Source organism: Streptopelia decaocto (genome assembly GCF_964273445.1).
Source record: "Streptopelia decaocto genome assembly, chromosome: 4".
In the NCBI taxonomy this organism is placed as follows: domain Eukaryota; kingdom Metazoa; phylum Chordata; class Aves; order Columbiformes; family Columbidae; genus Streptopelia; species Streptopelia decaocto.
The window spans coordinates 23,270,355-23,292,520 of NC_138658.1; the positions used below are offsets into that span (position 1 = coordinate 23,270,355).

The 22,166-nt window shown below is 35.5% G+C and overlaps 1 protein-coding gene across 5 annotated transcripts in view; it reads right to left on the minus strand.

The window, feature by feature from the left end:
- Positions 1-22,166, minus strand: part of LRBA (LPS responsive beige-like anchor protein) — a 411,832-nt gene that overhangs the window by 338,113 nt on the left and 51,553 nt on the right. For 4 of the 5 annotated variants that reach the window (XM_082050426.1, XM_082050427.1, XM_082050425.1 and 1 more), the window contains exons 14-22: positions 21,399-21,567; positions 19,372-19,451; positions 17,794-17,856; positions 16,150-16,247; positions 12,907-12,999; positions 11,537-11,645; positions 10,993-11,074; positions 9,196-9,319; positions 8,757-8,949 (exon numbers count right to left, since the gene is read on the minus strand). In XM_082050426.1, the coding sequence (XP_081906552.1) occupies positions 8,757-8,949; positions 9,196-9,319; positions 10,993-11,074; positions 11,537-11,645; positions 12,907-12,999; positions 16,150-16,247; positions 17,794-17,856; positions 19,372-19,451; positions 21,399-21,567 (1,011 nt within the window). The remainder of the gene's footprint in view (positions 1-8,756; positions 8,950-9,195; positions 9,320-10,992; positions 11,075-11,536; positions 11,646-12,906; positions 13,000-16,149; positions 16,248-17,793; positions 17,857-19,371; positions 19,452-21,398; positions 21,568-22,166) is intronic. The other variant, XM_082050428.1, reaches the window with a different exon arrangement.

The following is a 22,166-nucleotide window of genomic DNA, read 5'->3' on the forward strand; positions in this document are numbered from 1 at the left end:
TTCTGTCTTCAGTATTACATGTTATTGCAACATTCATAGTCACTTTTTTAGAACTGTTAAGCTACATCCAAGTATGAGACCTGAATTCTACTCTGGTTATGCACTGCTTCCAAAATGGTTGAACCAGTCTCAGGTCTAGCCTCAAAATATTATTTCGCTTGGTTCCCTTGAACCAAGGGCAAAGCAAGACAAAGATGAGAATAGCACTATTTTTCTTCCTGGGGTTCATTTTTGTTGGGGTTTTTGTTTGTTTGTTTGTTGTGGGTGTTGCATGTTTCTTGTGTGTGTGTGTGTTTTTCTGGAAAAGGGTAAGTGAGGAAGACACATATGTCAAATTCTATTACTGCTGCTGCCATCTCTCCCCAGTAAAAATGGGGATAGGCACAATGACACAAAGATGATCACAAGAGAATGGCTGGAAGGACCTGTTACAAAACATTATTTTCTTCAGTGCTGAAATTTGAGTGCAATAGTGAGTAGTATCTGACTCACAGAACATGTTCAATAACAGTAATAATTCAGTCTTAATGGATTAAATACTAAAGATGTTTTGCATGGCTGGCAGTTACTAAATCCACCTTGCAAAAAGAACACATTCACAGCCTTGCAAAGTTACATGAAGCAACACTTGATACTTAGACTGGCCCCTAGGAAACACAACAAACTTTAAGAGCAATGTAAAGTTCCAAGTTCCAGCAGTCTTATCTACATAAGTGCTTTTATAAATTACCAACCTGGTTAACGTAAACTGCAAGCATCAAAGAATGTAACTTTAAATGCATTCTGAAAGTGCATTATCAGTTCTGTTACAGATGCTTTCCCCGTTGCAGTTCAAGGAATCACTGAGGTTAAGGCCAGAAAGTAACATCAAATCATCTAGCCCAGCCCTTGATTTAAACCCACTTTCCTACACATTAAGCACAATAACATAGATTGGATTACAGCATCTAGGAACTTGTCCAGCCCCGGTTTTAAAAACTAAGAGCTGAAATCTCCCATGAATCATTTGTTCCAAATCTACTCTACCATCTAGAAAAACAAAACAAAACAAAAATTTTAAAAGGTACCTTTATTTTGAAAGCCTAGCTTCAATATCTAGTCACTAATTATGTCTGCATTTCTGAGTTATTAAAAATACCTCACTATGGAAGAAATGCCATGTTTTCAAGGGTTTTTTCCTATGATATACTACAAAAATAATGTTTATGAAAGTCTAAAAGATGGACAAGTAACAGGATCATCTAAAAAGAATAAGCTTTCATTCTGAAGGACTAGAAACCTTCTTGTGATCCCCTTCTGCAACCTTATCAGCTCTTCAAAAAATCTATAATAATGTGAACATTCATATTTTCATGCATCATTCTAATATGTCTCATTAAATTCATATGCAGGAGTAATAACAATCTACTTTATGGCTCCTCACTTTCCATGCCATGAACACAAGCAGAATCTGATAAAAATCTACGTTTATTTAAGAACAATACAAGAAACTGCAAAGAGACATGCCCTGGTAAAGAAAATTAGATAGTACAGAACTACAGGAAAGCATCAAGAGCATCACACCCCACACCCCCCAAAAAAAAGCCACTTAAAAAGGCAGGCAATTTCTATTTCTGCCATAAACATAAGAAAGAATTCATGTTACTTAATAATTAAAATGCATTAAATACTGTTCTTTAAATAATATTTAAATTAAAATAGCAATGCACAAGTTTAGGCAGTCTACCTAAAACACAATATTTTTCAAACTTGCATTTCAAGCTTGTGTTTTTCTTATTTACATAAAAAGGAAAACAGATTTAAGAAATAATGCTTTGTAATATCCAGCTTTTCAACAACTCTGTCTAAACAGTTCTGCTCACTATATTAATTTGCAATTGGTTTGACAAGAAACCAAGAAATAGTGGTACTATTATTGTGAGGGCACTGGAAAATTCTTCCCCCACACTTCCTTTCCATGACATGGCATTTATGAAGCACACAAGTTCGCTAAGCCAAACAATACACTCTACAAAGAAAGCACCTAAGGTTAACAAAAGCAGTATAAAAGACAATGCAAAATGAAATAGAAATTATGATTATTAAATACAAGTAGACAGAGATAGTATATAAAGGTATTAAACATTAGTATCTACAAGCATGAAACAATTTACATGACAACTGTCAGCTTGGAGAACCTTAAATGTACTTAAGTCAAGTCATTTTTTATTTTACTTAAGGCATTTGCAACTGTAATGCTGATAATACAAAATTAATTACTAGAAATTGTTCTAAATTAGAGAGCTAAAAGGCCAATCATTAATCTTCACCATCATTTGATGGTTAATCCATAGCTGTTTGAAATGCTTGGAATGCATCTCTACACACTACTAGTTAAAGACACTTGTGAGCTAATACCTGCAACATTTGCTTCTGCCATTAATTTTACCTTAATTTGACATCCAACATTTACTAATTGCCTAGGAGAAAAATCAGCATATAGCCATGAAAAAGGTTAAGATGATTGACATTTTCATTAGAGAACACAGGGAAAATATTTTTACTATATGTTAAGATTTCATCCTTTTTTTCATCATCAAGTGGGCAATTTCATAGAGCAGAGAGAGGAAGGGAATGTCTGCCAGACAGGTCAGACAATTATATAGCACTGCTGTGCTGTTTCCTTACAGAGTCTGCTCAGTGCAAACCAGCTCCTGTGCTGCTGATGCCATCAATAAACTCTTCATAATTCCAGAAAGCGTTACAACTTTTAAAATCTTAACAAGGACTTTATTGATCTGCTTTTCCACTTCTCATGCAGCAACCCTAACTGTTCAAAAGTGAAAACTGATCTCCAAACAAAAACAGGTCTGTTTAGACAGGAGGCACCAATATCTGAAGATACCAAACCTAATTTTCAGTTCCGTGAAGTGAAAGATAGAAAGGTACTGTGTACGCTATACACTGACTTACAGTCTGTAACCCACGGACCTGAAGAATCTCTGGGTTATTTCAGAGTGGTTTACAGAAGAAAGCTAGGAAAAATAAATTCACATATATCACGCAGGACACTACATATGAGATGTTTCTAGGAATCTGTGCTTCCACCAAAAAAGCATTCACTGACAAACAAGTCAGGAAAAGGAAATGAAAACCACTGTACCGAGAGATTTTCATGTTCCTGCACTTTCATTTAAGCAGCAATATTTTTGCTGGCTTTCTCCTCAGCTTGAGAGAAAATATACATGCAAATAATTTCTAGAAAAAGAAAGCAAGTACTAATCAATATAATTCATAAAAGTCTTCACTTATCTGAGAGAAAATTTCAAGTATGTTGGTAACATTTTATTTTGAAATCACGTCAAGGTATAGCTTACTGTTACATCACCATACAATAATAAATTGAAACAGCATGCCAAACATATCTGGTCATTTTAATTAATGCTTCCATTGCTTTTGATTTGTTTAAATTGCAAGACTTGAGTACATTATCGTCTCAAGGTATACATTTCCGCGCTGTCTCAATTCCTGTCACCATTCCTTCAGTTCAGTAGACTGTCAAATTCCCCACAGAGTGCTACTGCGCCTTGTACACATTCAATATTTAGTTATTAACAAAAATATGTTGTAGATAAATTCAGTGTTTACCACTCTTCATTGTGGTAAATACGTGACTACATGTCTTGTGCACAGCTCTCTTTGGCCACAGTTTTCCAGTGTCTCCGAGTGCTGTTCACAGCCCTGTAGGAGAGACCCCACATCCATCATTCCAACCTACAGCCCAGAGGCACAATTCAGTCTCTGCAGCCACAAGCCAAACACAGTATGGATGAGGTTTGCCCCAAACTCTGCAGCAACAGCAAAGGAGGCCACTAAAAATTCTTCAGGTTGCAAACACAGGTCACAGCTTCCAATGATTTCTATACTAGAGTATAGGAAATGAGAATTCATCCTCTCTTCGGGTCACTTTTGCTTAGGAAGACTTTCTGCCTCTTTATGCATGAGTTCTTTCCCCTGAAAATGTTTCCCCATCTCTTCTTTTAGGGCTTCTGTGTTGCTTCATCTATCCAGCTTGTACTGTTCTTTCCTGCTTCACAAAGTCTCAGTTTACCTTGCTCATTCTATTCCTATACCCCATTTCACACTTTTCTTTCTATGTGACTTAGTCAAATTTAGCATCCTGCAGCTTTATCTATGACATTCCACTCAAACTGAGGGAATCCCATAAGTGGTTCAGATCCCCCCTCCCAACCATTCTGCCTGCTGAATAATGAAATTACTTTCTTCTCCTCTGAAGCATTGATTAGGAAAAGCCTGCCCAACTACTACAAAAGAACCTGTAACAAGGAAACACCTGGAAAAGGTGGCAGATTGAGCTATAACCATACATATTGGAGCGTACACAACTTCAAAGGAAGACGCACATTCTAGTGTCCAAGTTCATTTTGCTCTCCCTAAGTCAGGTGAAGCCCCCAAGTACCATTTATATCTAGAATAACCAATATTTTTGTATAAATAACTACTTATACCATAAGAACGAATCCCATATTTAACCACTTCGAGTGTGCTTTGCTTCATTGATACACTGGGTATCTCCCAACTGAAACCCAAAAACCTGCAGTAGTACAGTGACCCTCCTGGCCAGAAGCCTCTGCTTCCTCTCAGTGCAATGCAGACACTTTGCAGAGGACCAAAGAACATCTGAAGCCTTCAAAATGACTTAGAGATACGAATGTGTCTATATAGCACAGCGGGAGACCCTACCTTCTTCAAGACAGGGAAAAAAAAACAAACTGGAGACAAAACCATCCTCAATAACTCATAAATGGCCAATGGGATTTGGACTGAAGAGATCCTGATGGCCTGTTACTTTTGAAATTACTGAGCCGTGTTCACTTCTCTGCAAATTAGTTTTTAAATTACCATCATATATTAACTGCTCCACCACCTATCTCTGCTGCTTTTGCCAGTTTTCCCTCATCTAACATACTGATGAAAAAAATCAGGCAAAGACATGCAAACTCTGTGAACACTTTTTTTTCTTCTGCATTAAATGAGTTGGGCACCAGAGAACACACGAATTTACTTCACATGCACGGATGTTTATTACAATTATACTTCCTTAATACCAAAAAGTAACAATTATTTAGAAATGCATTGTATGTTCAAGTCACAGTACTAACATTAAGATTATACTTCTTCGCATTTAGACTGGTGAACAAAATTTTTCCACTTACACAGCAATTTACACTTATACAGCAATAAAACTGTAGTTTGTACATATTAACATTTCTGAGTCTTAATTAAAATTTTTAGAGCTGCTAAAAAAAAAAAAAAAAAACAAACCACAAACACACCACTACCCAAATATATTTACCTGAATCACATGGTAACATGAAGCAACTTTTGAGTAGTAAAATATATTTAAATGCCTGAAATAAGCAAATGTTAGTTCTTCCCAGTCATTTAAGACACTGAGATAACTTAGGAGTGTATTACACTGTGTAAATCTTTTAAAACTTGGGGAAACTGAAAGGTCAAAAAGGCAGGTTTTGCACCATTCTTAACTTGTTTCCTATTATTAACCACAAAATTATTGGTCCTTTTTACAAAGTAACATGACTAGACAGATAAAGTCCAAGGCCTAGTGACCATGGTTACAGTGTTGCAAAGCCAGAAGTTCTTAGATGCTTCCATAAATTCAGCACTGGCCAATTAGAACAAACTGAATTGTGATTTAATTTTTTCATTAACATTTTTTTATTCAATTAGAAGCCACAGATTTTAAATACACTTGTATACATTGTGTTACTATTTTGCAAACATCAAAAAATAATATGGAAATGAGCAAAATACATGAGTAACACTAAGAAATTTGGCTTTAAAAAGGTTACACGCACCTTCTGAATTCTGAGTACAAGGAAACCAATGTAGGGCAATTATGCTGGAAAAGCCGCTGCTGCTTATAAAACGTTGTGCAGCTGTTGGAGGAGAGGGTTACAGTGACAAACAGCTTCCCTGCTACAAAGGTGGCAGGAAATCTATCAAACTGGACAATAAAATTGCAATTGAGTTTCTTTGGCTTTTTATAGCAGCTGCATGTATCTTGATGTGTAGCTCTGCAAAACCTATCCAATTCTGTAACACTAGTCCTTTATACACTAGTTCTTTATCATAGAATGGTGCTGTAAATTAGAGGCAAGAATGGTGCAAAGGGTTGTAAAAAGGAAAAATAAGCACTAACCCAATACAATTAGAGATGAAATAATAAAAACACAAATTGGTTATTCTCTTAGCTACGTTAAGGAAATATTTTTGTTTCCATAATTCCCACATTACTTCGAAAGCATGCTAGAAATCAAAATCAGAGATGCACTTAGCATCAAACCATTTGCCCACTGAATGATGTTCACACCATGTCATGTGTGGATCTACATGAATCTCAATATTTGTGTAACAGGATACAAGAATATTCAAACTAAGTAAAATTAGAGGGATTAAGAATTCATTTTCATTAGATATTAATATTAGTTTAAGAGGACACTTTCAAGTGATTAGTAAGGGTTTACCACAAAGAGGTTTTTTTGCGATTTACCCTAATTTATGCATATGTAATTAAAATATAGTTATGAAACATCACCTCACTTTATACTGCTAGCTGTATAAATTGCATATATTATTAATAAATGTTCGAATGGTAAATGCATAATAAAGGTGAAAAAATCCAATTTTTAAATCCTTGAGTATTGCATCTTCATTCATTGCTCTATTACTAAGTCAGTTTCTGGATGCTTTTGTTTAATCATTTTCACTCAGGCTTCTGGAACTGGATATTAGCACCAATGTCCAAACAAGCTGAACTGCTTTACAATTCCTTCAAAATTACAATCCACTACAAGCTTAGCCTGCACTCACACACTTCTAACCTCACCATCATTCAGTTTCCCCCGAAGCAGACTAGAAGAACACACAGTCCTCCTATGTTGACTGGAAAGCCAACAAGGTCAGACTAACACAGGAAGTTACTTCTAGAACCAAGGACACCTCATTATACTAGCGGGCCAGGAACCAAAAATGAGAAACACAAAGGGTGAAGCATATTGTATTCTCATTCATTCCTGCACTGCCTTTCAGGAGAGAAAAAAGAAAAGTAACAGTATCTGTATTTTGTTGTTGTTGCTGTATTTTCTAAAACCTGGGGTATTCTTCTTAGCGTTTGGCTGTGGCATCACAATAGTATCTTGTTTTCTCCTCTATGAACTCTAGAAAATTGATTAGCCACATTAAGTCACTGAAGACAACCAAAACTCCGTATAACCATTTTGACATAGAAGCTGTTTAAATGAGATTTCCTACATTAACATTACATTAAAACATACGAAAAGAGTCTAAGAATAGAATTAATGCTTATAAGATAACATACATGATAATTTTTAAATTCAATACACCAAAGCTCTGTATAACAGAGCTACAGAAGTGCTCTTCCTTCATCTTTACATTTTTCCCCAGGACAGTTCCCCAACAATCACAGAAATGCTTTAAATTATGCCAGTTTCTATAAAAGCACATTAGGGATCTTCACTCTGGCTACAGCTTGCCATTGTACAACCTACTCCACCCATACTCTCTGCATCCTGGGCGAAAGAGAGGACTGCAGACACGACAAAAGAAGATTAAGGATATTTCAACAACTAAAATGTGATCTCTGCAAGGGTTAAAATTTGGCCCTGAATTCTCTGCACCTAGAATCCATTTAGCTAAGTGACTATTTAATGATATTATTTCGCTCACTTTTATTACATAGCTCTCTATATTGGTTTCCCCATAGCCCAATAATCCTCTATTGAGCTATGTATGCGATAAATAAACAGAGCTGCAAAATAACAGTATACTTGCTGTCTGCAGAGACTGACTCTGAGAAAAAAAAAAAAAAAGAATCATACAAAATCAAGAACCTCAGAAATGCTAACAATTCCTTAGAAACATAAAATGATCTTCAGAATTCACAGATTTTGCACCGTTGAGTTGCACACATTTAGAAATACATAATTTATAAATTCATTCATTCTAAATAAATATTTTTTATAAAACAGAATGATTACAAGGCCCATGCTGGCCTCACTCTTTTGTTCAGAAAAAGGCAGGGCAGTTATCTTTCATACTGTGCCTTGTCCAAAGATCTACTAGTAACTTTTATGATATAATTCTGGTTGTAACAACAACAACAACAAAAATCCGACAGAAGAATAATGAAGGCTAATAACCTTATTCATGCAGCAAGCATTTGTGTTCTCACCCTGTGTTCCATGACAGCTTAACAGCTGAAGCATCTGTCTTAACTCCTATTTCTTTGCTTTTTACTGGTTTGTTTTACAGTCTTTTGATGCTACTAAAAGGGATTTCTGTTTATGAATAGATATGGTGCGCCACCTTGTGCTCATGCCATTATTAAAAGCCAAGAGCGGCACTAACATTTTTCAGAAATGCTCATGAAATATGATTTCCTTATTTTTGAAATAGGTGCAATTTTCATAGTAAACTAATCCTATCACAACCTGAGCAACAACAACAACAACAATTTATGTGTTCAAACAACAAAATTAACATGTGATTGTCAATTATTTGAAAGTTATGCTCAGTAACAGGTATAAACACTGGGCTTTTATTTAACTACCAACCTTCACTTCAAGACTATCTTACTGTATTATACAGCACTTTTAGACTCTAAATCGAACAACACAGCATAACAAAATTTCCCAACTATTTCAAACACTCACCTTTGAATGTGTGATCGACAATGTATCCACCCAAACACGCCAGCCACCCCACTCATATTTGATTGCATGGTAAAGCAAAATTCGAAATATGGTATACACCATCTCAGTTATCTTCTGTTCCTCAGAAGTCTTGGGATTAAAACAGCAAAGGGAAAGCATCCACTCCTGCCAGACAGAGCACTGCAACAAACTCCTGCAATATACACAATGTTATTTAATCAAATTTCAAAATATATCTTAGAAATACACATCAGCTAAGTCAGGAATTCAACATGTTTCAAACAACTGCTATGTGCAAGCTTCTCTAATTTTACATATTGAAGATTATACTACAGAATTTGCTGAACAGCAGTGAAGCTGTATCTGCTTAATGAGGCTAATTTACTAGAAGACCTTGTTACTTACTTCGTATACATGTGCACATAGAAAGCTATCTTACCTCCTATTTTCTCTGCTGTTATTAAAAAGTTTAATCATATCTGAAAGAAAGGCTCGCCGAACCTCCAGAGCATCTGGACAAGGTGGAGAATTACGTAGCAGGATTGCAATAACCTTCAAAATCTCTGTAAAACAGTTCATGAGAAACAAAATATTAGTAACCAAGCATAGCATAAAAAACAGGACATCTTCAAATATTGTTTTCCAAGAAACGTAACGCTACATAAAAAGAAGTTTTATACTACAAAAAAGCACATCTCTATCTGAACAGAAGTTTAACTAACATAAATTGCTGCTCATAAGACTTCTCAAACTTGCTCACCATCAGGGGGATTTGCAGGCCTGTATAGCTGAAGAAAATGGAATCCAAGCTAAATTATTCTGAAATTTCTTTGAATTATCAGGTTTAAGCAACACAAATGTTACTGCAGAACAAATTAGAGTCAGAACCTTTTTCTAAGGAAGTTCACATAATACAAGGCCTCAGTCGTAAAATTAGTATAGGAGAAAAATGCATAGATTTTACTGCCCTTAATAATACTAAATTTTCAAACAATGTGAACAACTAACTATTCTTAACAATTACATTACTAAAAAAAATATGAGAAAGGGGACAAAACCTTCCTGATATCAAATTTCACTTTTTATGAGCATAATGTTTTCTATATTTTTAGGACACGGTTAAAACTGTGGGTACATTCCACTTTATGGAGCACTGTTGTTGTTACTTTAAAAAAAAAAGTAATCTTTGTAAGTAAACCAGGGTGCAATTTGAACAGTCACTGTGACAGTTTCAGTTCACCTTGTACAATGTCTTTAAAAAGAGAAAATTCCTTGTTTGATAATATTAACGCTGATCTTAAAAAGGTACTCTAGAAGTCACTCTTCCTGTTAGACCTAGATAATTACAGACTCATACCTCACACCACAAATAACCTGTATTAACCACAGGAATAACTGCCAACTTCAGCTGTCTTAAGAGAAAGTAACAGAAATCTCCTCACATCTCTTGCTTCATATGGATTTACCAGGAGGCAAATGGCATACTGCAACTAGATTTCTGTATCTGCTACGCTTGCCTTTCTCTTTCGTCACTTTCCACATGAAGCAAAGTCACAACTATGACCTACAGTCAAACACAAAGCAGCTATGAAAGTAAAAAAAAAAATCTGTCATTTCTCCAGAAAAAAAAAAATTAACTCCAAAAGCTCTCCCAAATCCATTGTATTATATAAAGAGCACATTAATAATGCATATAATTCAGGAAATGATATCAGTATTTTCTCTTAGTTCAAAAGACATCTAAAGTTTCATATCAAGATATTTTCCATAAAGTAAGCTAACCAAAACAGTGAGTGGATATGTTTCTCCGACTTTCCATCTAGCATTGTCATACTAAAGGTAATTTAACATGAAGGCTGTTTCCATATTTCAGGTAATTTAGTCTGACATCACTAAATAATGCAATCAGAATTGTGCTGGAACCTTAACATGTATTAAATCGAAGTATTCTGTGCATGCAAGTCTTGGAAAACCATTTCATAACATAAGTGCACAGCCAAAAAGGGTGAGTTATGAACTACATACACATTTAGACACATAAAACATCTTTCAAAAGGCTGTAGCGACATACTTCCTAAATAACTCCACCTAAACACACATTATCTTTCCTTTTGTGTGAAAGACGGTAAAACTGAGATCAGAATTAAGACTGGTGGATGCACTTAATTAACTTTCCCATGGCTTTTTAGAGCCAACTTTTCTTTCAGCAATGATCAGAAATGTATACGGTGCTTACGAGGATTTTGTATCTTCACTGTTGAATCTGGGTCAGGATGTTGTTTATGTATCACTTGAGTGCAAATCTGTTCCGTCAGAATCTAGCAAGAAAGAAGAAGATGCCATATCAATGTTCATAAAGAGAGCGTACTGAAAAACGGTTGGATACATCCTTCACACAGCACCACGATTATTTCACCATGGCTCTAAAAATTATCCTAAAAACCCACTTGTTCTCTTTCTTGATAATTTTTCTCATCCTGTTCCTAAATCATCACAAAGCAAGATCATTGCTATAATAAAATTCCATATATATATGACTGTCTGCTTGAGACTCAGTTTACTCATTATCTAGAATTTTTCATAATGAGCATAACCAAGTTAAGGGGCTTGGGGGTGGAATATAAAGTAGTGAGCTCTGGGGAAAAAAAAGCAGCACTCAGCTGCACCACACTAAGGTTTAATGTCATCTGGAACATATCAGCACAAATATGTAAGCAATTTTCTAACAATGTCTTACAAGTAATTAGGAAGATTGGATCCTAACTACAGTATATTACTACCTCAAACAGGACATTGTATGTGGTCATGGTGATTAAGCTTGTCTGAAGCATCAGCCTTTCAGCCAACAAAGAGAACAATCCATGTCCAAGCATGACTTCAGCTTTTCTCCTAAAATAGTACAGAAAGATAAAATAAACTTATTCAACTTGCTTTAGGGAAAGAAAGAAAAAGTGTGCCCTCAATATACATGAAATCACTGGAAACATCTTTTCCTTTTTTTGTTCCTTAAGCCTTTCACTTATGGTTGAGAAAAAGGGCAAGTATTCAAATCCTGAAAGGACAAGTCATTCCCTGAAGACAGACACAAGACAGCTAACTTGTTTCCATAAACGTGGTCTACACATCCATGGGCCCAAAAAGCTGGAACACACCCTTAGGGATTTCTTTATAAACAAGAATACACAAGATTAACTTCATCCTCATTTCTCTCCAAAATACATTTTAACCATGGTCAGCGATCTCAATAGTTATCAACTATTGCAGTCAACTTGAGACATGTTAAATCTAGTTCTCAGTAAGTAACATCGGGCTCACTCTCACCAATCTAACTCTTGCAACTGATTTCAGTGGAATTACGGAAAAAGACCACTTTAAAAAGCACGCAGCCATACTGCAAGTAAGTATTAAATGAACTTGGTAAGGAAATGATAATGCCTGGACACAAGTTGCCAATAACAATTCCACCAGAAATACATTAATGACAAACTGAAGGATACTAGAATCATGGAATCATTTCAGTTGGAAGGAACCCTCAGGATCATCAAGTCCAACCATAACCTAACTCTAGCACTAATCCATGTCCCTAAGAACCTCATCTAAACGCCTTTTAAAGACGTTCAGGGATGGTGACTCCGATGCCTGACAACCCTTTCTGCAAAGAATTTTTTCCTAATATCCAATCTAAACTCCCCTGGTGCAATCTGAGGCCATTTCCTCTTGTCCTGTCACTTGCTACTTGGGAGAAGAGACCAACACCCTCCATGCTACAACCTCCTTTCAGATAGTTGTAGACAGCAATAAGGTCTCCCCTCAGCCTCCTTTTCTCCAGGCTGAATAGCTCCAGTTCCCTCAGCTGCTCCTCATCAGACTTGTGCTCCCGGCCTCTCACGAGCTTTGTCACCCTTCTCTGAACTCTCTCTGGTATTTCAACATCCTTCTTATGATGAGGAGCCCAAAACTGAACACAGGGCCTCACCCGTGCCAAATACAGTGGCACAATCACTTTTCTAGTCCTGCTGGCCACACTATTCGAGATACAAGCCAGAATGCTGTTGGCCTTTTTGATAGCTCCTATTCAGTGAAGTGTATTTACTGACTGCATGTATGTGTCACAACCTACCTTTTTGTCTTCTTTTTTGTGGGTACTTACTTTGGAGCGAGATGCTTTAAGAAATATCCCATCACTTTTAGAGCTTGCACCCTGATGCCTTCACTTTTTGATGCTAAAAGCTTGTAGACGACCCTAAGTGGAGAAAACACAAAGCTTCCTAAAATAGTTGAAATACACAGCAGCTTTTGGAATGACAAACTAAATGCAGTGCACTGCAAATTCATTTGTGTCTCAGCCTAATTTAAAAGAATGACTACAAAAACCAGCATGACATTTCTGTTAACTTTGTAATTTCATTACATTTAGAAATTTTAATCAAATTTAAATATCTTCCAAATAGCAATACATAAAACATACATACACTGTGAAAGGCTGCTGGAATTCCTATATTGAGAACTGTCTTAAGCTGATGTTTTATCCAGAAAACTAAGCAAGTAATTGTTTTAGTATAAGTGTGGCTGGATAGGAAGAGCCATGTATGGAGTGGGATTTATTCCTAGCACTAATATTTGACACCTGTGTGCACTGTTGCTTCCTCGGGAGGATAGAGGAAGACAGACACCAAGTCTTCTCATTTCACCCACCTTGGTTTCTGCTCTTCACCTCCTTACGATTACCCTCTACACCTGCTTGTGACTCTCCACTAAGAAGTTTTAAGTAGAAAGCCAAAAGGAGCAAGGGGCATGCCTGTAACAAAGTACTAGACTTTGCTAGCTGAACAGTTCTAGCTGAAGTTTTCACAAAAACAATGAGAGTGTAATAAACATAGCAAGGAAAGTGCCAATATAACTGATGAAAGTTTGGTAAATTAATAAACAATTGGAAGTATGGTCTTACAGTGGGAAGTGCCCAGTGACCTTATATACCTATAAGGTTATATATATACATGTATATGACATTACTGTAATACTGCACAGATCTCATTACATGTATCTATGCCTTTCACTCCCCAAATAAAAAGAAATCGGACCAGTATTTAACCTTAACTTCTCAAACATTTATTTGCAGTACATGCTAACCACGTGTTCAGCCATGTTTAGGTGCTACTAAAGTCTTATTAGGATCTTATTAGAATCAGCTACTTTTACTGAATAAAGCTTAATCTTTTATTAAATCAGATTTATTTACACAGTGAAAAATTCTAATATTGGCCTTCTGACAATGTGCAGAATAACAAACGCAGCAGTGTTTGATCCTTGTAAATCTCCCATAAAAACATAAGACATCTACATGTATTTATCAGTCACATCTAATTTCAACCATTGTTCTTTTTAGACACTGAAGTACTTATCACCATGTCACTATCTCATTTTAGTTGGGCTACAGTTCATGGTATTGGCCAGATCTTTCCATTTGTGAAATATTATTTGGCTTATACCTACAGAGATTACTAAGCTCTCTCTGAAAAAAAAAAAAAAAAAAAAATTAATTTCGTAATGTTCCATGAAATTATACTGGAAGAGAAGGCACAGAGTCTTACTCAGCCTTTATTGTGACTATTTTCTGTGTGATTTTTTGAGGAAATTTGTATCACCTTATTGCGGGGGAAGAAAAAAAGAAAGATTCTAGAGTCTTTCCAAAAATATCTGATGTTACAATACTGCATTTTAAATAAGTCAATTATCAAGAGTTCAAAGGACTTATTCAAGTTTATAGGTCTTACCTATACATATTGAGCACTCCTCACTAGTTATCTATTCCTTTACTTTTACATACCTAAAAATATTACCCAGAACACTTAAACTAAGACAAAATCTAGTTTTATAATAGTACTCAACTGAAATGCCAGGAGTGATTAAAAACCAGTTATCTGTGACAAATAGCTTATTCTGGAGAAAGCTGCGGCCACAGCAACTATAGAATCAAATGAAAGTGCAAGCCCACCATACAATGTTCATCCAAGCAACGTGATCCATCTCCCTGCTAGTCTTAACAAAACAGTTCAAGAGTCACCTAATTGCACAGGAAAAATTATATCCTTACACTTACTATTTCTTCAGTAGATTAGTTGCTTTTAAGATCTTAGTTATTAAAAGACACCACATACTTATAAAACTTCGTAAAATTATTTTTAAATTTCAAGAACATGGTGTTTCAATTGGAAAAAGTAAATGTATCAATAAGCATACACAACATAACCACCCATTATGTGACTGGAGACAATACAGGAGCAAGGAATGTAACCAGTGAGACAGGAAATAAAAAAAAAAGGGATATGTCACTGTGGACTCACTATTCATGCTGACTTGCCCATACACTAGTTAATAAAATAAGAAAATGGCTACTGCCAGTTGTTAAACAAAAACAAACATATTGCATTGGAGACCCAAACATGACATTCAAATACTTTATTATTTGGAGTTTTTATTAGTTTCCCATAGCATAATACATTACCATACAAACGAAGTTAAAGCTGAAGAGAATGGGTAAAAAAACAAAACCAAAAAAAACCAGCCTAGCACTAGAAGGGGAAAAAACAATTATGAATGTGCCTGAATGTTGTCTCTTGAGAAAGGGCAACTGAAAAAATATATGTATAAATAGGGGTTAACCAATAAGTGCAACAAAATGTATGAAATGAGACTCTGCCTTTACACAACAAAAGAATTACAACTCCACATACTCTTCTAGGAACAGTTCTTAACATTTGTTTGCCTGTTCCAGTTTTTCCCCCCACTATGTCCAGGCAGATTCATTTTAAATTAGAAAAGTTCATTAATGTGACCACCCTCTGTGAGCCATAACATAAAATCAGTCTCATAACTCAGTCTTTTTCTAGCAGATCTTCTTTTGTGTTTTTACTGCTAGTAGAATTTGCTACTGTCTCTGCTTTTCTCTCACAATGGTGTTAAACAATATTTTTCAGTTTGTTGAGAAGTATGTTTAAAAAAAAAAAAATGAAAGCAACTAACAAAGATCAGAAGAAATCAGAACTCATTTTTGTCAGCCACTTTCAGTTCTGAAACACAGGTAGGAAGGGGAGGCTAAAGACTAAGTGCTAGTAGAAGACGACTTAACATCAATGTATGGACTAAAATCGATCAGTACATGTTTAAGCGTGACTGACAGCTTGGAAACATTAAAAAAAATACCTCAGTGATAATAAATCCCACATCACCTCTTGTCAAAAAAACATCTGGACACAAAAATCTCCCAAGATGAGGAGTCTAAGATCACAACACATACACTGATGAGGACTTTCAGACTTCATGGGAATACCAGCAAGCAACAGTTTGGTCAAAATACTGTTTCCTTTTGCCCACTTGCAAAATCCAAACTTACTGTAATCCATTCCTCTGATCAAAAGCAGGGATCATAGAACTAGGATGCTCTGACATCAGAGCAACAAGCAACTGCAAGACATCCATTAGATTGTCATCCTGTTGAATGAAAGTTACAAATTTGAATTAAAAATGCATGTACACTAGAACATCGTTTTGGTTAAAAGAATGACTATGAAATATTTCAAAATTATCTGGAGAGTAATAGTAAACCAAGGACCAAACCAATTAGGCCAGGATCAAAAGAGCTACAGATCTGAAGGCAAGCACAGGAGAAAATATTACCAAAAAACCCACTTTCTTTTTTAGAGTGAAGTGTGATACATCTGTATCCAGGATGTAACTCTTTAACAGGCAATGGACTATTGGACTGTGCTATTTTCTTCCACACACATGCTCATCTGTTTGCATGTGTATTTGTCCCTCTTTTACTGCACAGGAGCTAGAAATAAACTGCTGCACATTTTCTGGGTCACAGGGTGGTGTTTAATGCAAAATCTCTAACAAATGTCCATCCCAGGAAAAAAAAAAAAATACCACCACCTGCCACAGGCAATATTTTAAATGGGTAATTCAAACTGCTCAGTATATTTTTTCATTCTATTGGTATAAAGCACTCTAAACTAGTTTATTAATTTATTCCAAGTTAATTTTAACTACAAATAACCTAAAAAGTAGAAAACCACTTTTCTCATTCTTTGTGGTATTTAAATGAAAGCTTATTTAAAAGAAAAAACAAACAAACCCCATCACTTTCAAAAATACAAACCATGCTAAGATAGTTACAATATTACCTCCTCATCTGAAGGCTATAAAAAGCTCCTGCTTACATATTACCAATAGTCTTTTTTTTTTTTTTTTTTTTTTTACATCTCCATATAAAGTAGAATGACTTAATTTGCTTGACCATGGTACTACCAAGTAGTAGTAACCAGCACAGAGAACAAAAGAAAAATATAGGTGTAAACAAAGAAAGAAAATAATCCATACTGCTTGAAGTTCAATTAATTCCTTATTTTACCCATTTCAAGCACCCTTACAGAGATGAGAGCAGTTAGATTTATGTCCCCATTTCCCTTGTCTTTGATGTTGCATCTGGCATAAAGTGCCTTTTCCTGGTGCTAAAATATGAAGATGCAGATGCATCAGTGGTAACCAACATTTTCTCCCAATTAAGTTTATATGCTTCTCTTAGATGCCATTAACATGCATCTTTATTTTTTAATGCATGTTTTCAATTTTATTGCTTTATTTAAGAAGCAAAATAAAAAGGAGAGAAAAATAAAACAAAAAATATTACTTAGGCAGCATAAAATAAAATAAGGTTTTGTCTTCTTTTTTTTTAAGTCGGTCTCACCATCTGTTTCTCTGCTTGGTAAATCAGTTTGCCGAACAACACAAGAAACCATTTTGACTTAGTGGCTTAATGAACTTCAATCTAACATTGAACATAGTGCTTAAATCACTGCAAGAATATTGGCAATTCAGCACACTACACTAAGGAGTTGGACAGTGTTTGCTGCTTCCTCTACAGAGACACCTTGTGGCATAAAAAAGGCAGCAGTTGAAAATATTCAAGTATTTGGTGGTCACAAACAGCAGTAGTACCTCTGTCCCCCGACATACCCCCCAAATTAAAAATTACCTCATGTATAGTGAGCAGGTAATTAAGGATAGCCTGCAATTCATCTTCTTTTATTCCATAGTCCTTTAAAAACAAACAGGCTTTAAATATCATCTTTCAAGTACAAAAGTACTGTTCCCAAAAGAGCATTATTACAAGCCATGGTTATATACAGAGGAAGTCCTACAAGACAATTTTTTTTCCCTTGGTATTATAATAGCTTCATGGATAGAAAGTAGCTTTTTGCCTGCCCCAAAAATACCCATTGTAGGTTGTAAAAGTGCACCAAGATGACTCCAATACAGACATAAAAATAGGCTAGATAGTAATATAGTACATAAAATTGTTAAGAGTAAACCATGTTAATTGAAACAGATAATTTGATCTGAGAGCTAGGCACTAAAGCTGGCAAAAAGGATTCAGAAGTAGACCTGGATGTTTAAATATAAGCCTGTTAGCTATGCTTATAGCTAAGTTCACTTCTTATTTTCCACTACAGAATCCTATTTTCAGTTGCTATCAACTTTGCAGAAATATAAATAATTTATGGCATCTATGTCAGGAATATGCCTTGAGCTCTATTTGGTGAAAATAAAAACCAACCAACAGTTTGTAAGAGCAGGATGAGGGAATGGAAAAGCAGGGTTCTTTATTTTTAGGACTTTTATTTCTTAAAGCAAGTCTCTTGTTTCTCAAACAGATTTTGCACTGCTGCATACAAACAGAAAGTTTGTGGAAGAATAGACCTGTTATGATGGACATCCTTTTTACCGTCCTTACAAAACTCTATCCAAAACTGTCCAAGTTACAACTCCCTGATAAGAAATTTTTTAAAAATACATTAAAATGAAGCTAACATTTAATGCAAGTCTTTTAGAGCTTGATAGTTAAATTGTTCCTGGTACTTCAATCACAGAACACTAAATCTAAAGAAAGAGTATGAGAGTCAAGAGCAGAACCTTCCTGAGTTATTCTTCCATAGTGCTGGGGCTAAGGGTGGGAGCACAGAGAACATAATGGTCCCTTAGCAACAGCAAGGAAGAGCGGGAAAGGGAGCTACCTTCAAACAAATAAAAGACAGTCTACAGAAGGGCAAGAAGAGAGATCAAAGTTTACAATATGAAAGGGTTAAGAAGAGTCTACAAGCAGTAGAAATGCAGAATTTCAATATTCCTCTAATGTCTAACAAACAGTTGTGAAACTTATTTCAGTGTTTCTCATCCTCCTCTGTACCACAGGCTCACAGCACATAATGTCATATGTTGCTCTTCAGTCTTTAATAACTATTTCTGATGCAGGTGATACTGTTCTTGTCAAACACAAAATATGGAATCAAATATTTATTTCCCCAGTAGTAAACATTTCCAAGTCAAGGATTTAACAGCTCCACTTTTTATAAAAACAGCTTAAAATGGAGAAAAATGCATCTTTAGTATTGCTTTCTGCAGCAAGAGCAAGAAAAAGATGCACCTTACGTGGTATTTCTATTTACTTACATATTTATAAAATTCAACATACTTAGAAAGAAATGCTACATTAAAGTACATTTCTCTAGGAAAGGAAACTGAGATATCCTGTCATAATTTGAAGTTATCCTACCTTCATCACTAGCTGTTTAACGAACATTAACAAGAATGCTCGCAGAGATAAAACTTCTTTTTGAGTAGGCCGTGGCCCATCTACAAAAGAAGAAAAGTATTATTGATATAAGAAAAGCAAATTAACAGCTGTTATTAGCATAGCATGCATTTTTCACATAAAGAAAAAAGGCATTTTCTGGGTGAAGAGGGCACAATTATAAGTGAAGTTATCTTTCCTTCACTTCAGACTACAAAATAGTAACGCATTTTTGTCACTATTCTTTCACAAAATACCCCAACAGTGAGGTGCTACTAAGGCATTTATTAAATTGGCTTTTCTAAAGCCTTCTAAATACACAACTCTGGCACTTGCTTGCAGTGAACCAACTTCATCCAAGGGATAAGATTGGTCTAAGAGCTTTCTGTCAGGATTTCCGGATTTCGAATTTTTAAGGAAGAACTGCAAGCCATTATTACACACTGACTATATGCACCAAAAAAAAAAAAAAAAAAAAACCAAACCCATCTTGCAATGCTATATATAAAAATTACCTTGAAAGCCAAAGACTTAGTTTGTTAATGCAAAGTCAAAAGGACTTGCCACTCCTCTGTAAAACAGACTTCCACTGAAACATTTTAAATACTCTGAGCAGTTAAAAACACTGAGCAGTTCCCAGGAGAGGCAGGGTTAAAAAAACAGGTGCAAGCAAATGTCAAAGCCAAGTAAAAGCTTTCATACAGAAAGCAAGTGAACTGCTGTAAAACCTATCCCTAGTAATGTATTGACATTTGCTCATAGGTTCACAGTTCTTATGATCTTATTCATCAGTGAAAAATCAAACAGCAAATGCAAGTGATCATACAAGTCTGGTTTTATACAGTATAGGCTCACAGGTGTATTTGGTTTAAGAATAGTTATTTTCAATACAGACCAGTTTAGTTAAAATAAGCCATTAGACTGTAAGACTATCCTACACATACAGTTGCCTCGAGCTCAATCAATTGCTTCAGAAACTAATTGAGTAAACCCATGCCTTCACTAAAAAGAAGCGAGAAAACACACATCCTTTGCTCTTTACAGGATGCAAAATACTACAAAACAATCTCTGCAACTCCATAACAGGAAGGTTTGGTCATTTTGGTGACTGTAAGTTGGACGTATCTAAGGAGCTTTCACTCCCAGTACATCTAGCTCTCTTTCATCACCTGCTTCTCCTCCAAATTCTAGAGCCTTTCTTCAGTACAGGAAAGAATAAAGATATAAGTTATTCTCTCTCTGCCAAGGGCTGTGTGCCCAACCCCATGAAAAACAGGATAACAAACTGGGATAATTCTCAAGTCTTTCCTCCAAAAAGCATTAATTCCCTTATCTGTGCCAGTTCCATCTGCACGCGTTTGTGTTATGTTGGTGCACACCTCACTTCTCCCAGCTCTTTTTATAATACTAGATTTCCCAGTTAAGTAGCTATTCTCTTTGCTTTTTTCTTAGGATCAGTATTCCTGTTCTGTGTTCCCTGTCAATGATAAGTACTAAACACTTGTTTTAAATTTTTTATAACTTTTTTCACCATGAATTTGCTGTCTGGATTAAGTATGATTATTAAGCAATTTCCCAACAAATTTCCATGCCTACACTGGTCAGATAGACTCAGTATGCCTGTTTTCAGCTATATTGCTATTATCAATATATACAACAAGTACTTAAAAACTGCCCAGTACTTGAACAAGCTCCACAAAGAGACAACATTCCCAAGCACAGCTCTACACTTAGAAAACTCTACCATTTCTCTGATCTGTTCTGTCTAGTATTAATTCATGCAGGTCTTTGGTGACAGAGGATAAGACTTCTAAAAAAAGCTTCCATTACTTTCTGAAAAAGAGCTGTCAAGAATATCCTATGGGCAAAAGAACACTGCTAGAATTGTCACAATGAACCCACTCAATTAAAATAATACTCTTCTTAGAATATTTACAGTTCTATTCTATACATTATATACATTTTTTTGAGACAAACATCAGCTTATGAGAGTAGAATTGAATACCTACCTATGCCCTTGGGAGTTATACCACTGCGATCCTGAGGATTCACTACCCAGTAATAATACTTGAGGGTATGCATGACCAAAAGAACTGTCCCAACTCGCCGGATGGCACCATATATATTTACAGTGCCAATGAACTCAGTAGACAGGTAAGTGTACAGGATCAGCTGAACCTACAACACCCAATCAGGACATCAAAAATCATGACAATAAAATTACAGCACATCAGACAATCACATTCTTAAATTTCACCTATTAAAATTTCTTAAAGAAATAGATTTTCTCTGCATGGCTCACTCACAAAGCTCTTAAAACCTTTGCAAACCAATGAAAAATTTAATTCTATTTCTAAAACTATAGAATGCTGTAGGGTTCTTTTAAGCTGGTCCACATTCGTAGGAGCATGAAAGCGTGGTATTCACACCCTCACAGATACAGCTGAGATTAGAAGGCACCTCTGAAGATCATCTAGTCCAACCTCTCTGTTCAGAACAGGGTCACACAGGAAGAATCTCATTAGTATAAAAAGGTGCATATTTATTATAGGCTTAAGCATTATACACTTAAGTATTTACATGTCTTCTTTCCCATTTTCTTTTAATAACTCAAATAATTCTTAATAATTTAATTTAGTTGTACCAAACAAATATGTTGTGATTACTTCAACAGTAGCATTGTCAGTGCTTTCTCAGTTTTTTAAGTGCAAACCAAACCCTTATGGAGGGGATAAAAAAATATGGTTTAAAAAAAATAATAAAAAAAACGCACAAAC